The sequence below is a fragment of the Littorina saxatilis genome, linkage group LG5 (genome assembly GCF_037325665.1).
Source record: "Littorina saxatilis isolate snail1 linkage group LG5, US_GU_Lsax_2.0, whole genome shotgun sequence".
NCBI classification, from domain to species: Eukaryota; Metazoa; Mollusca; class Gastropoda; order Littorinimorpha; family Littorinidae; genus Littorina; species Littorina saxatilis.
This window is the reverse complement of record NC_090249.1, coordinates 36038637-36052687: the sequence shown is the minus strand read 5'-3', so window position 1 is coordinate 36052687 and position 14051 is coordinate 36038637. Positions and strand designations below refer to the sequence as shown.

The 14051-nt window shown below is 40.8% G+C and overlaps 1 protein-coding gene and 1 long non-coding RNA gene across 2 annotated transcripts in view; both read left to right on the top strand.

Moving 5' to 3' along the window:
- The window catches only part of LOC138966995 (uncharacterized), a 36771-nt gene that overhangs the window by 1252 nt on the left and 21468 nt on the right, over positions 1–14051 (top strand). Inside the window, exons 2-8 of the mRNA XM_070339412.1 lie at positions 153–246; positions 2395–2622; positions 5381–5523; positions 6120–6228; positions 7831–7991; positions 12591–12728; positions 13595–13715. Coding sequence (XP_070195513.1) covers positions 153–246; positions 2395–2622; positions 5381–5523; positions 6120–6228; positions 7831–7991; positions 12591–12728; positions 13595–13715 — 994 coding nt within the window. The remainder of the gene's footprint in view (positions 1–152; positions 247–2394; positions 2623–5380; positions 5524–6119; positions 6229–7830; positions 7992–12590; positions 12729–13594; positions 13716–14051) is intronic.
- LOC138966994 (uncharacterized) lies at positions 10012–12038 on the top strand. The gene is made up of 2 exons (XR_011455816.1): positions 10012–10168; positions 10649–12038. It is a non-coding gene; the product is annotated as an uncharacterized lncRNA (long non-coding RNA).

The window sequence follows — 14051 nt, the reverse complement described above, 5'->3', positions numbered from 1 at the left end:
CCGTCAATGGGCGAAGACCAGGAAAAAAAAATAGTATGTCAGCATGCTTATTTCGTCGTCGTCAGTAAATAAAGTTCGATTCAATTCAAATAACTTCCCCCTCTGTTGAAGACCGCCTAACACATGTCTGATTTCTGGTGGACTCTTTTCAGAAGCTTCCCCTTCTGGCGTTGCTGTGCTTCGGCTGTAGACTAGCAGCAGCACAAGACCAGTGTGCCACCGTGCACCAGAATCCGTCACCAAACAGTAAGGCATCATCCCGTCTGTCTGTCTGTCTGTCTGTCTGTGTCTGTCTGTCCGTCTGTCTGTCTCTGTCTGTCTCTCCCTGTATCTATATCTCTCTCTTTGTCTCTGTCTGTCTGTCTGTCTGTCTGTCTATCTGTCTGTCTCTCTCTCTCACTCTCTCTGTTTCTCCCTGTCTCTCTCTTTGTCTCTGTCTGTCTGTCTGTCTGTCTGACTGTCTGTCTGTCTCTCTCTCTCTCTGTCTCTCTCTCTCTCTCTCTCTCTCTCTCTCTCTCTCTCTCTCTCGCATTTGTATTTTGTCCCGGGTGTGACATTTTGAGGAGATTTCTGTTTTATTGGTCGGTAGGGTTTGAACAGTCTCTAATTTCAACAGCTGTACGTAGAGCACTACAACGATGTTCTATGTTGGTTGCGGTCCAGCATAATGCCAGCCTTATATGTTTTGTCTGCTTTAAACTTTTTCATGCACAACCATCCTTTGTTTGTATGCTTTAAACTTCGTCTTTTCGTTACCGTTTCTTTCGTAACTGTGTCCGACTTGTATTGCTCCATTTTCTGTTGGTGTGTTTTTAATCTTTGAGAGATAATATTTGTATATTCTTTTTCAAATTAATTGTCCATGAATGAGTCTTTTTGTGTTGTTGCAATATAAAGATTTTTGTTGTTAAAAACGTGCTGATTATTAAAAGCTGCCCCCCCTCCCCCTACGGTTTACATACATTGTAATCCTAAATTATACAGATAGTGCAGAACTTCACATTTTTTCATGACAAAAAAAAACCGCAGACAATTTGGTGTTGTATACATACTTCCAAGTACCAATAAAACTTACTAAAGAAAAGAATGTGTGATGAATCTGTGTACCCGTATCACCATTATATCACGGCGGCTGCCGCGCAGATAAATAATACTTTTTGTCCCGGATCAGCCGATAACACACTTTGTCTACTCACAAACTTATCTGCAATTAGCTATCAAGGATAACCTTTGCTTCATGGCCTGCAAAAATTATCACCATTGTTGGCCAGTGATGCATACACTGAATATACGCCGATGCAAGCTGCACTGAAAATGCGCAGAAAATCCGAGAAAATGCACACAGAAAAATCACGCAGGAGAAGGCGTCAATTCTGTCGGCAAGTAATAAATAAAGTGAATTGAAATACACTTTTACTCATTCTTATGAAACAGTTTTGTGTGTTGTCGTATCAGACCCAAACATAAGGTGGCTTTTTTTTTTTTTACACAGAGAATACTACATGGCATGCTTTGTCGTACCAGATTTACACACGTTGCAATTTTTAGATATTGAAATTCGAGCGAAACATGCACCTACAACAGCAGTTGCAAAATCACCAATCGTACCTCTGACAATACACAGTAATCCAGTCCAATGAGAATTCCTTTTTCATAGTCATCCTCCGCTGACCATGAAATCAGTTGCTGACAACGCTTTTCTATGTTTAGGTTACATCTTCGCCGATGGGTCGTATGTTGTGTTTTTGTGTCGAGACAGAACGTAAGAATGTGAAAGTCATCTTCCGAGAATTCACCGAGGGAGACGTCTTTCATATACAATGTATTCTTGCATGCTGTTAAGGCATAATTATGAGCTATGTGTGTGGGTTCAATCTTCAAATCATGTGTGTAAGCTGAGACTCACCATTGTCCTGCTAAGCTAAGACTATCAAGGAAACATATCACTGTTCTGAAACAGTTTTTACCTTCAACAAATCTTGCCAAATGTCTTACAGAAATTCCCTTGCCCATAGTACAAACAACGGCCTTCAAGGCACTGGCTCTCGTTAAAGATGCCAAGTGCAGTTGTGCGCTGACATTGAATTTCTTCCAGAAAAGCGTCAGTCTCGTATTTCTTCATTGACAAAAAAAAGCTTTACCCATGCTGCCCGCAACGGCCTTTAAGTTTAAGTCGCTGGCATGTTAAGGATGGCACGTGCTGATGTGCGCTAACTTTGAATTTCTTCCAAAAAAACGTCAGTCTCGTCTTCTTCATTGACAGGAATGGCTCTACCAACGCTGCCCACAACGGCCTTTAAGTCACTGGCTCTGGTTAAAGATGGCACGTGCTGATGTGCGCTATCATTGAATTTCTTCCAGCAACGCGTCATTTTCGCCTTTCTCGTTTAACAGAAATGGCTTTACCCATACTGCCAACAACGGCCTTCAAGGCGGTGGTGCGTGCCCAAATCCTCAACAAGAACATGACAGTGGAGGCGGTGGAATATGCCGACGAGAGCGTTAATTCTGCAGCCATCGTGATGATGCAAAACGGGGAGAAGGCCACCATCATTATGTCCTACGCCACAAATGAAGTCTTCTACGTCATGCCTAGCTCCTCGACTGGGCTGGACACGGCGGGTATGAGTAATCTGGTATATATAATTAAAAGGCAAAAAAAAAAGAGGTCTGTTTACGGTAACATAGGGTGAAAAAATAGGGTCGGTAGGTCGGCTTTTTTTCTTTTTCAATTTTTTTTCAAATTTTTTTTTCTCCCCTCTCTATGATGTTTCACAGTTCATTTCTTCTCATCAATCCCTGTTTTTGCCTGTTGAAAAACGTTAATGATACTAAAACTCGCTGGATAGGTACTGATAATTTTCACCCCATCCTTTTCATGACAACATTTATCAAGCTTTACAGCTAGCGGGTGGCGAACACCACTGCGTACATCCATTTTGAAAGGAAGTAACACGAGTGACGACCCTTTACTCCTAACAGTACTTTGAGCTTACCTCCCTTCTGTTGTCTGCTGTTTGAGCGCAAACAGCTCTATTTTGGATGCGGGTTGTTTTTTGTTTTTTTTGGTGTGTTTTTTCAGACGATCCAAAAAAAAGATTAGGGTCGGGCCTAAAAACTAGGGTCGGTCGGGTTACCGTAAACAGACATATTTTTGTGTGTGCCTAACAATGGATGTAAGTGTGTCTTTCTGTCAGCGGTCGCTATACCTCAGAGATGTTAAAAGGCAAGAACAAGATATTATGCATGCACACTGCCAAGGAGCCACAGAGTCGTACCTGGCGTTTAGTTTTCAAATTCATTGGGTTTTTTCTCTCAGATAATGAACTTGGGAGCCAAGGGAAGTAACTCTTTAGTGTGAGTTATCTTCCTTGGTGAACTTTTGCACACACTTTCATCTATTCTTATCCTTATTGGAATAACATTCTGGAAGTTTTTGAGAGAGGGGAGATCAGAAACACTTGGGCGAAGCCGTGTCCCGACTGCTATAGTAGGTTATAAATCAGCACTGTTTGAAATGATCAGGTTTTTTTCTACAGGTTTGGTGTCTTGTCCCTTCTGCTATATAGTCATGACCGGCACGGTTGGCCTAGTGGTAAGGCGTCCGCCCCGTGATCGGGAGGTCGTGGGTTCGAACCCCGGCCGGGTCATACCTAGGACTTTAAAATTGGCAATCTAGTGGCTGCTCCGCCTGGCGTCTGGCATCATGGGGTTAGTGCTTGGCCTGGTTGGTCCGGTGTCAGAATAATGTGACTGGGTGAGACATGAAGCCTGTGCTGCGACTTCTGTCTTGTGTGTGGCGCACGTTATATGTCAAAGCAGCACCGCCCTAATATGGCCCTTCGTGGTCGGCTGGGCGTTAAGCAAAAAAAAAAAAAAAAAAAAAAAAAAAATATATATATATATTGTCATGCAAGTATACGTGAAATATTGAAGCTTGGCCACTTTGTATAGCCTGATGACCTTCACATAATGATGATGCCAATTGTCTTCACCTAAGTTACAACTTCGGTGATTCTCACACATCGTCTGAATTTGGTTGACCCCCGTCGTCTGTCATGGTCACACCGGGGCCATTTCGCAGTTGAAATTCAAAATGTCGACTTTTCTCTCAGTAAATTTGTCTTTCCCCATGACCTTATTGTGTGTTTGCAGCCTGCTGGACCACTCAACCGTTGCTCACTTTAAGACTTTCATGGTCCTTAATTACTGAAAAAGGTTTGGATGATCTCCGTCAAACGTTAATGCAACTTCAACGGTGGAACCTCCATTTACAATCTTTAAAACAAATTGAGAAAATGAGACCAAAAGGTACCTGCTACGGTGGAGCATCCATTTAGATTCTTTAAAACTAATTTAGACAACTAGACCAAAATGCAACTGCTAAAGTGGAAACCCAATTTACAATCTTAGTTAAAAACAAGTTGCGTAAGGCGAAATTACTACATTTAGTCAAGCTGTGGAACTCACAGAATGAAACTGAACGCACTGCATTTTTTCACAATGACCGTAGTCTGCCGCTAGTGCAAAAGGCAGTGAAAGTGACGAGCCTGTTTAGCGCGGTAGCGGTTGCGAGCACGTTTTTATTTATGTACCTCTCTTCGTTTTAACTTTCTGAGCGTGTTTTTAATCCAAACATATCATATCTATATGTTTTGGGAATGAGGAACCGACAAGGAATCAGATGAAATTGATTTTAAAACGATTTCAGAAATTTAATTTTAATCATAATTTTTATATTTGTAATTTTCAGAGCTTGTTTTTAATCCGAATATAACATATTTATATGTTTTTGGAATCAGAAAATAATGAAGAATAAAATAAAAGTAATTTTGGATCGTTTTATAAAAAAATAATTTTAATTACAATTTTCAGATTTTTAATGACCAAAGTCATTAATTAATTTTTAAGCCTCAATGCTGAAATGCAATACCGAAGTCTTGCCTTCGTCGAAAATTGCTTGGCCAAAATTTCAATCAATTTGATTGAAAAATGAAGGTGTGACAGTGCCGCCTCAATTTTTACAAAAAGCCGGATATGACGTCATCAAAGACATTTATCGAAAAAAAGAAAAAAAATGTCTTAGGATATCATTCCCAGGAACTATCATGTCAAATTTCATAAAGATCGGTCCAGTAGTTTGGTCTGAATCGCTCTACACACACACACACACACACGCACGCACACAGACACACATACCCCACGACCCTCGTCTCGATTCCCCCGGCTCTATGTTAAAACATTTAGTCATAACTTGACTAGATGTAAAAACACACACACAGTGATTTTAGGCCAAAATGGTTGAATGACGCTTTAGTACCTGTACGTATTGTAAAGACCCGTCAGTCAGGATGTTTCCTATTTTGTTTTGTGGCTGCAGGACCTATGAGCTGCTACACGTCGAACCTGACAACCGATGACAACACTCAGCTCTTTGGAATGAGCGCGGGCAGCTCGGCCCCCGGCTCCCAGCAACATTTGTTCTCCACCAACAAAATCCTCAACTTCATCAACGGGACTGAGGTATGTTTGATGTAGGCGCTCATAATTATAAGCTCACAGACCTTGACATGGTACGCCAATTATTTTTTACCCAGTATCTTGTTAACCCCAAAGTGTAACTAGGTACTCTTTGATCTTCTTCTTACAAAGTAACTGCATGGTTGGAGAACGATAATCCGATAAAACGCGTAAAAGCTATGCCATTTTTAATATTATGCTGACCATATATAAGAAAATTGCTTATTTTAGCATGTTGTTTGCATTGCAACTTTATTACTGTGAGCTACAATAAAAGGGTATCAGGCACCAGCGTAGAACTTTCAACTGTTTGCAACAGCTTTTCTTTGTAAGAACGCCTTGAGCAATTAAGAACAGCAAACGAAGATCATTACGGGTCGACAGTTTTGGACTTTGGATAGAAGGAAAAAAATCAAAATCGCTCTTCTGTAATGCCTCGATCGGTTGTTTTCAAACAATACTCTGATTCACAATAAAATAATTCATTAAGCTTATAGCCCTAATCGTGAATCCTTGATGTAGCAATATGACGTCATTTTGGCTTCCCACTGGTCTGACTCTTGTTCTTTGTTGATTTGTGTACGCTTTGTGGTGTTCAGGTGTACAAGGGGCAGGTAAAAATCGGAGGAATCCCGGCTAACAGGTTTTCCAGTTGTGTCTACTGGCCTCAGCTCAACGCCAATTTCACTCTTGAATACTATTTCACGCGTGAGTTTATTAAAATCAACAAAGAAGCGAGAATTCATTGAACTTAGCACATTTTATTTAAGCACATTATTAAAGAAATGCGATTTGTTCACTCACGTACTGCACAGTACATTCTGTCCGGTTAACACATTTGTGGAACAGTCTTTTTCTTTATACTTTCAATTTTTTCAATTTATGTTGTATATGAAGTGTCGTGTCTCACCATGTTTGTGTTTGTGTGTGCGTTGTGAGTATGTATTATTGTCCTCGAAAATAGGCTGACTTTGTTGTTTAGAGCGCAAACATAAAGCTGACAAAGTGTTCCCATTCGTTCGCGTTTTTATATTTAGTCAAGTTTTGACTAAATATTTTAACATCGAGGGGGAATCGAAACGAGGGTCGTGGTGTATGTGCGTGTGTGTGTGCGTGCGTGCGTGTGTGTGTGTGTGTGTAGAGCGATTCAGACTAAACTACTGGACCGATCTTTATGAAATTTGACATGAGAGTTCCTGGGTATGAAATCCCCGAACGTTTTTTTTCATTTTTTTGATAAATGTCTTTGATGACGTCATATCCGGATTTTCGTGAAAGTTGAGGCGGCACTGTCACGCCCTCATTTTTCAACCAAATTGGTTGAAATTTTGGTCAAGTAATCTTCGACGAAGCCCGGGGTTCGGTATTGCATTTCAGCTTGGTGGCTTAAAAATTAATTAATGACTTTGGTCATTAAAAATCTGAAAATTGTAAAAAAAAATAAAAATTTATAAAACGATCCAAATTTACCTTTATCTTATTCTCCATCATTTGCTGATTCCAAAAACATATAAATATGTTATATTCGGATTAAAAACAAGCTCTGAAAATTAAATATATAAAAATTATTATCAAAATTAAATTGTCCAAATAAATTTAAAAACACTTTCATCTTATTCCTTGTCGGTTCCTGATTCCAAAAACATATAGATATGATATGTTTGGATTAAAAACACGCTCAGCAAGTTAAAACAAAGAGAGGTACAGAAAAGCGTGCTATCCTTCTTAGCGCAACTACTACCCCGCTCTTCTTGTCAATTTCACTGCCTTTGCCATGAGCGGTGGACTGACGATGCTACGAGTATATACGGTCTTGCTGAAAAATGGCAGCTACTTGACTAAATATTGTATTTTCGCCTTACGCGACTTGTTTATGACTGCCCTCGAGAGATCGGCTTACTGATTTATTCTTTTCCTATTTGTTCGTGTATCCGTTTGTTCTGGTCATTGCTCTGATTTGCAATCAATTTGACTCAGTTTGCAGCGCTTCTTGGAAAGCTTGGAAAGCAATATTTCCTTTTCGGAATCAATCAATCAATCAATCAATTAATCAATCACTCAATCAATCACTCAATCAATTGATCGATCGACCGACCGACCAAACAACAACCAACCAACTATCCATCCATCCATCCATCCATCCATCCATCCATCCATCAATCAATCAATCAATCAATCAATCAATCAATCAATCAATCAATCAATCAATCAATCAATCAACAAATTAATCAATGAATTACTGTTGAATAACTTCCCAGTAAAACCACAGCCAGTTCCCGGTTGTTGAGATTGTCGCGTTGTTTTCACCAGTTCCGGGGTGGCAGACACCAAGCGGGCTGGATCAGATCCCGATCCGAGCTGAAATCACGGGCATCAGCCACAACAAGACCGGCTCCACCAGCATCTTTCATCACATCTACGAGTACGTCAACTTTGAGCCCTACGTCAACGACCCAGAGACCATCTTTGAGGTGAACAAATACAGAAATACAGCAAAGAACAAGTCGCGTAAGGCGAAAATACAACATTTAGTCAAGTAGCTGTCGAACTCACAGAATGAAACTGAACGCAACGCAACGCAGCAAGACCGTATACTCGTAGCATCGTCAGTCCACCGCTCATGGCAAAGGCAGTGAAATTGACAAGAAGAGCGGGGTAGTAGTTGCGCTGAGAAGGATAGCACGCTTTTCTGTACCTCTCTTCGTTTTAACTTTCTGAGCGTGTTTTCAATCCAAACATATCATATCTATATGTTTTTGGAATCAGGAACCGACAAGGAATAAGATGAAAGTGTTTTAAAATTTATTTAGAAAATTTAATTTTGATCATAATTTTTATATTTTTAATTTTCAGAGCTTGTTTTTAATCCAAATATAACATATGTATATGTTTTTGGAATCAGCAAATGATGGAGAATAAGATGAACGTAAATTTGGATCGTTTTATAAATTTTTATTTTTTTTTACAATTTTCAGATTTTTAATTACCAAAGTCATTAATTAATTTTTAAGCCACCAAGCTGAAATGCAATACCGAAGTCCGGGCTTCGTCGGAGATTATTTGACCACAATTTCAACCAATTTGGTTGAAAAATGAGAGCGTGACAGTGCCGCCTCAACTTTCACGAAAAGCCGGATATGACGTCATCAAAGACAATTATAAAAAAAATGAAAAAAAATCTGAGGATATCATACCCAGGAACTCTCATGTCAAATTTCATAAAGATCGGTCCAGTAGTTTAGTCTGAATCGCTCTACACACACACACACAGACAGACAGACAGACACACACACACACACACATACACCACGACCCTCGTCTCGATTCCCCCCTCTACGTTAAAACATTTAGTCAAAACTTGACTAAATGTAAAAAGGAAAGAAAGTACGACTCGAGAGCAAAAAAGTGAACCGGCAGACGGACAGTCAGTGCAAGCTCGCACGCACGCACGCTCGCACGCACGCACGCACGCACACACATACACACACACACACACACACACACACACACACACGCACACGCACGCACGCACTCACAGACAGTCTCCCTTGCGTAGGACTAACTTGTGCATCCTGAACTCAGGTCAAAATGAGTTCGGCTCATTTTCTCCCTGACAGGATGCCTTGAGTTTCCTTGTCTGGCAAGGAAACCGATTATTTTTTTTTTTTTTTTTTTTTTTTTTACATATTTAGAGCTTTTTGTAATGTAATATTGATATAAGCAGATTTGCGATCGTCGATAATGATTTTTCAGGGTGTTTTGTAATTTTTAAATTACAAAGGAATTGATAATGTAAGACAGTTTTAGGCGAGCTATTTTTCGCGGCTGTATTTACTGTGCAAACAACTCTAAATATGGCAAAAGTGTCACGTGATAATTAACCGTTTGGTTTCGGCGCTCACTGGAGCAGACGATTTTTTTTCTGTAACCATAAGTGATGAAACCATAATACGTATTACGGTCTCCTTCCGGCAGCAGTCCCAAAATTTCGACTTGTTTTGACCTTAGAACGATGTCTTTATCATAACTGTGAAGAACAGAACGGAGATCACTGTCGAAGTCGGCCAATCTGCAATCATTTTCGTCTCGCGAACACTGATCTCAAATTTAGATCAGTGCGCGCGAAAAACATATGGGAGATAACTCTGTATTCTTATTTTGATAGATTCGCGTAGGACTGTAGCGTCCGGTCAGAGAGACAACTGGCAATAGCCGTGGAGCGATACTTATCAGAATGTAACTTGTGTTGATAACATTAATTAGACCATTCTCCCAGACCTGCTCCCGCCAGATTTGTTCCCCGGAGTTCTTCTGACTACAGCAACCAATTCTGTCCGCGATGTGGGTCATCTCGATGAGATTTTGATAGCGAACAGATAGACAGACAGACAGACAGACGGACGGACGGACATATAATCTACGTTTTTCATATATGAATAGATTCCAATATGTATTTTTTTCTTAACAAGTACCGACCTTTATTACGTAGGGGAAAGTCCCCAAATACCGAACGGTTCCTAATACCGAACAGCTGATTTCTCGAAAACCAGAGGTGACTACTCAAATTGGACTGCACGAGGTGATAGAGTACCGTCCCTGATTATCCTGCACCAAAAATCATGGCGGATAAAGGCGGCAAAAAAAACCGGTGAGTGATTTTATGATTTTATGACTCTCAATGCTATTTCGACCCACAGCAGACTAGGATCATAGTATGAATTTGAGTTGCTTTTTGTGAAAAGTTATGGTTGAAATTAACAGTGTGATCTATCTGCTTGCCAAATATGTCTGTTTGAAAGCATTCGTCTTAGATCTTGCCTGAGCGCCCCGTGGTTTTAAAATAGTTAGGTAGATTTCAATTACCGAACACTCCATGTTTCAAATACCGAACAGTGTTCGGTATTTGAACTTGTGTGTTCGGATTTTGACTCTCTCTCTCTCTCTCTCTCTCTCTCTCTCTCTCTCTCTCTCTCTCTCTCTCTCTCTCTCTCTCTCTCTCTCTCTCTCTCTCTCTCTCTCTCTCTTCTCTTCTCTTTTTATTTTCTGTGCATGTGTATGCCAGAAGTAGATCTAGTTAGTACAGAGTGATGAGAGTTGTTAATACTTGGTGTACCGGTATATTGTGCAGGGCTACATGGTCAACGCAGTCACTGGCAACAGCCATGGCAGCTGTCATAGACAAGAGGCTTGGACTTCGAGCAGCTGCAAGAGCGTATGGAATCCCACCCACAACACTTAAAGATCATCTTGATGGAAAATACGAACATGCCATGGGTGATACAAAACATTTGGGGAGGCCGTCCATTCTTCCCCCAGCAATAGAAAAAGAATTGGTTGACCATATCATTAAATGTGAGAGGATGTTTTTTGGCCTGACCAGAAAAGACGTTATGTCACTTGCATACGAAATAGCGAGCAGAAATGGAATTCAACATATTTTCAATGAAGACAAAAAATCCTCCGAGCCAGCAGGTTCCTCATCTGAAGAAGCAGGACCCCCCTCTGAACCACCAAGACCCTCCGCTGAGCCTGTAGAACCCCCCCTCTGAACCAATAGGACCCCCCTCTGAACAAGCAGGACCCCCCTCTGAACCAGCAAGACCCCTCTCTGGGCGAACTGGACATCCAGTAGACCCACTTTCTGAGCCACCTAGCCCATGCTCTGAGTAAGACATAGGCCTATTTTTGGCACTTCCAAACAAAACAGTTATCCAAACCAATCCCGATGGACGCTGCTTTTTTAGATCCATTGTCATCAGCAACACTCCTGCGTTCCAAACTGCAGAAAGGGACGGTAATGGGTTACCTTCAGAGTGTCACACGAAAATACAAGAACAGATCCAAGCTGATGCTCTAAGACAAAAGATGACCAGTCACATGCTCAGCAACATTGAAGGCTTCCGCGAAGTGTCAGCTGCAATAAACTTTGACATGCCATCATCTTTCGCTTTTTTCTCCCTAGAAGAAAAGATTCTTCACATGGCTCATTCAACTGCTTCAGTGGGAGACATGGACATTTCTGCTACAAGTGAGGTGTTGCAGCAGCCCATCCACATCATCAATGCAGAGTCTGGGAACGTTCTCAAATACAACGATGACTCTTTGGCTCAACCAGTGACTCTCCTTTACTCACCTCATTTGTTTGTATATTTCGCTGCGAGTCCAGTATATTAGGTATTACTCTTAGTTTATCATCTCGCATGCAGTCACTCCCTGTTTACTCCACCTCATTGGGACAATGCAGGACACTATGACTGCGTCCTTGAGTCAGCTGTTTCAGTGGCGCTGATTTCTCAACATCTCAGTGTTTCACAACAGAAATTAGCGGCGAAACGAAAACCCACAAAAACAGAAGCTGAACTTTTCACGTCAAGTCCATACAAACGTAAACTTGAAGAGTGGCAGGCAAAACAAAAACCAACAAAGAAAACAAGCAAATCAAAGCCAAACACAGAGAACACAGAGAAACAGAAAGCTAGAAACAAGAAAACAAGCGTCAGTCATCAGCAGGAAGCTAGCTGGTTCTGTTTTTTTGTGCCGAGAATGCACCTGTGAGGACATGATTCAGTGTTTGGTGTGCTCAGAATGGGTACATGTGGATTGCGCTGGAACAACAGAAAGCCAAAGAGAGTACTTTTGCGATGTTTGTCAGTCAAAGTAACATTGGTTTTTGCTGTTCGGATTTTGAACCTCTGTGTTCGGAGTTAGGGAACAGGTGTTGTAATTCCGAACATATTCTAAAAAAAATAAATTTAAGATAACTTTCTTTTATGTTGATTTCTGTCCACAAAAAGTGGTATGAATGTTGCTGATCAATTACTTTATTAAAATTCACATTCAAAAACGGTCTGTCTTCTGTTGTTTTTGAGATGATGGCAGATTTGCTTAAGTGTTCGGTATTTGGGGACTTTCCCCTACACTTGTACTATTCTTTCCCAACAGAAATATCAGTCAATTCTTGTTTTTCTTTTTTAAGAACAACAAGTGAGCTATACGTTTGTCATATAATATTATTTATGGCATGTGAAAAAAACACCTTTTGCAAACATTCAATATTTTTCTTATTTCAGACTCCGCCCGGTGTTTACTGCCTGTTCCGAAAGCCGACAAGAAAACCACCAATGATCAACAACCATTTCTACTACAGAGAAGAGATCTCCAATCCTGGAAATGATGACGGAGATTTTCCGATGATCTCCGAGTCTGACGTCAGTATCTGAATTTATCTTCTGTACAGGAGTCAAATAATGTTATTTCTTGTGTTTTGTTCACGAGTGCATGTGTTAATCTTGCTTATTTATTTTTTTTGTAATGATGGGGCAAACATGAAATGACGTTAAAAGTTAAAGAAACCTACAACAAGAGGCGAAGCCTTCAAGGCTCACGTAAGAAATAGACAAACAGTAACACAAACTCAATCACTCCGTCACACATACACACCCACACACACAGTAAGCTTAGGTGACACTGTGCAAGAAAGAGAGACACTAGATCTAGATCTGTCTGTGTCTGCATGTAGCCTACTTACAGGGACACGACTGCCAAATAGTCTCGGCCCGCTCAAAATAACAATGACCGAGACCACACACACCACGCGAGAGAGAAAGACTACAGGGAGGCATGCCGTCATGATGCATTAATTGACGTCAAACACTTTTGACCGTGACGTAATCTTATGCGAGCTTTATCCATAGTCTTGGATAACCACTCACACATAGACTCGGAAATGTTAAAGTTTCTACAACAGACATACACACACACACACGCACACACGCACACACGCACGCACAAACGCACAGACAGACAAAGTTACGATCGCATAGGCTACACTTCGTGAGCCAAATTAGTAAAATAAAATAAAATTGAAGTAAACCGAACAAGTATACAATAATTCCCAAAAACAATAAACAGCCGCAGCTATACGTACATGACGTACATGTACTTCACACACGTGAACAACGAACGATTTCTCTAAAATTATAAAAAATAATACATTAGTCGATTAAGCCTCTGTGAGGATTTTGGTTAACCTATTATCTCTGACTTTTGTTAATTGTGTGGGTCGTTGCTACAGATCTGGTATGACTATGACCTTCAACTGGTGCGGTTTGACGAGAGGACGGTGCCAGCAGGAGTGTCCGCTGACTTTAGTATGTCCAGCGGTCCTTTCCGCGTCATTCATGACTATGGAGTTGGTAAGATATTTTCATAATTCGCTTTTAACATACGATGAAATAGTTGCCATCAAATTGAATGTTTGAATAATTATTTACGTATGCGTTCACAGGGGCGGATCTAGGGGGGTTTCCGGGGTTTCCGGAACCCCCCCCCCCCCCCTCCCCAGCCGAAAAAAAAGAAAAACAAGTCGCGTAAAGCGAAAATACAATATTTAGTCAAGTAGCTGTCGAACTCACAGAATGAAACTGAACGCAATGCAACGCAGCAAGACCGTATACTCGTGGTCCACCGCTCACGGCATAGGCAGTGAAATTGACAAGAAGAGCGGGGTAGTGGTTACGCTATGCTGCATA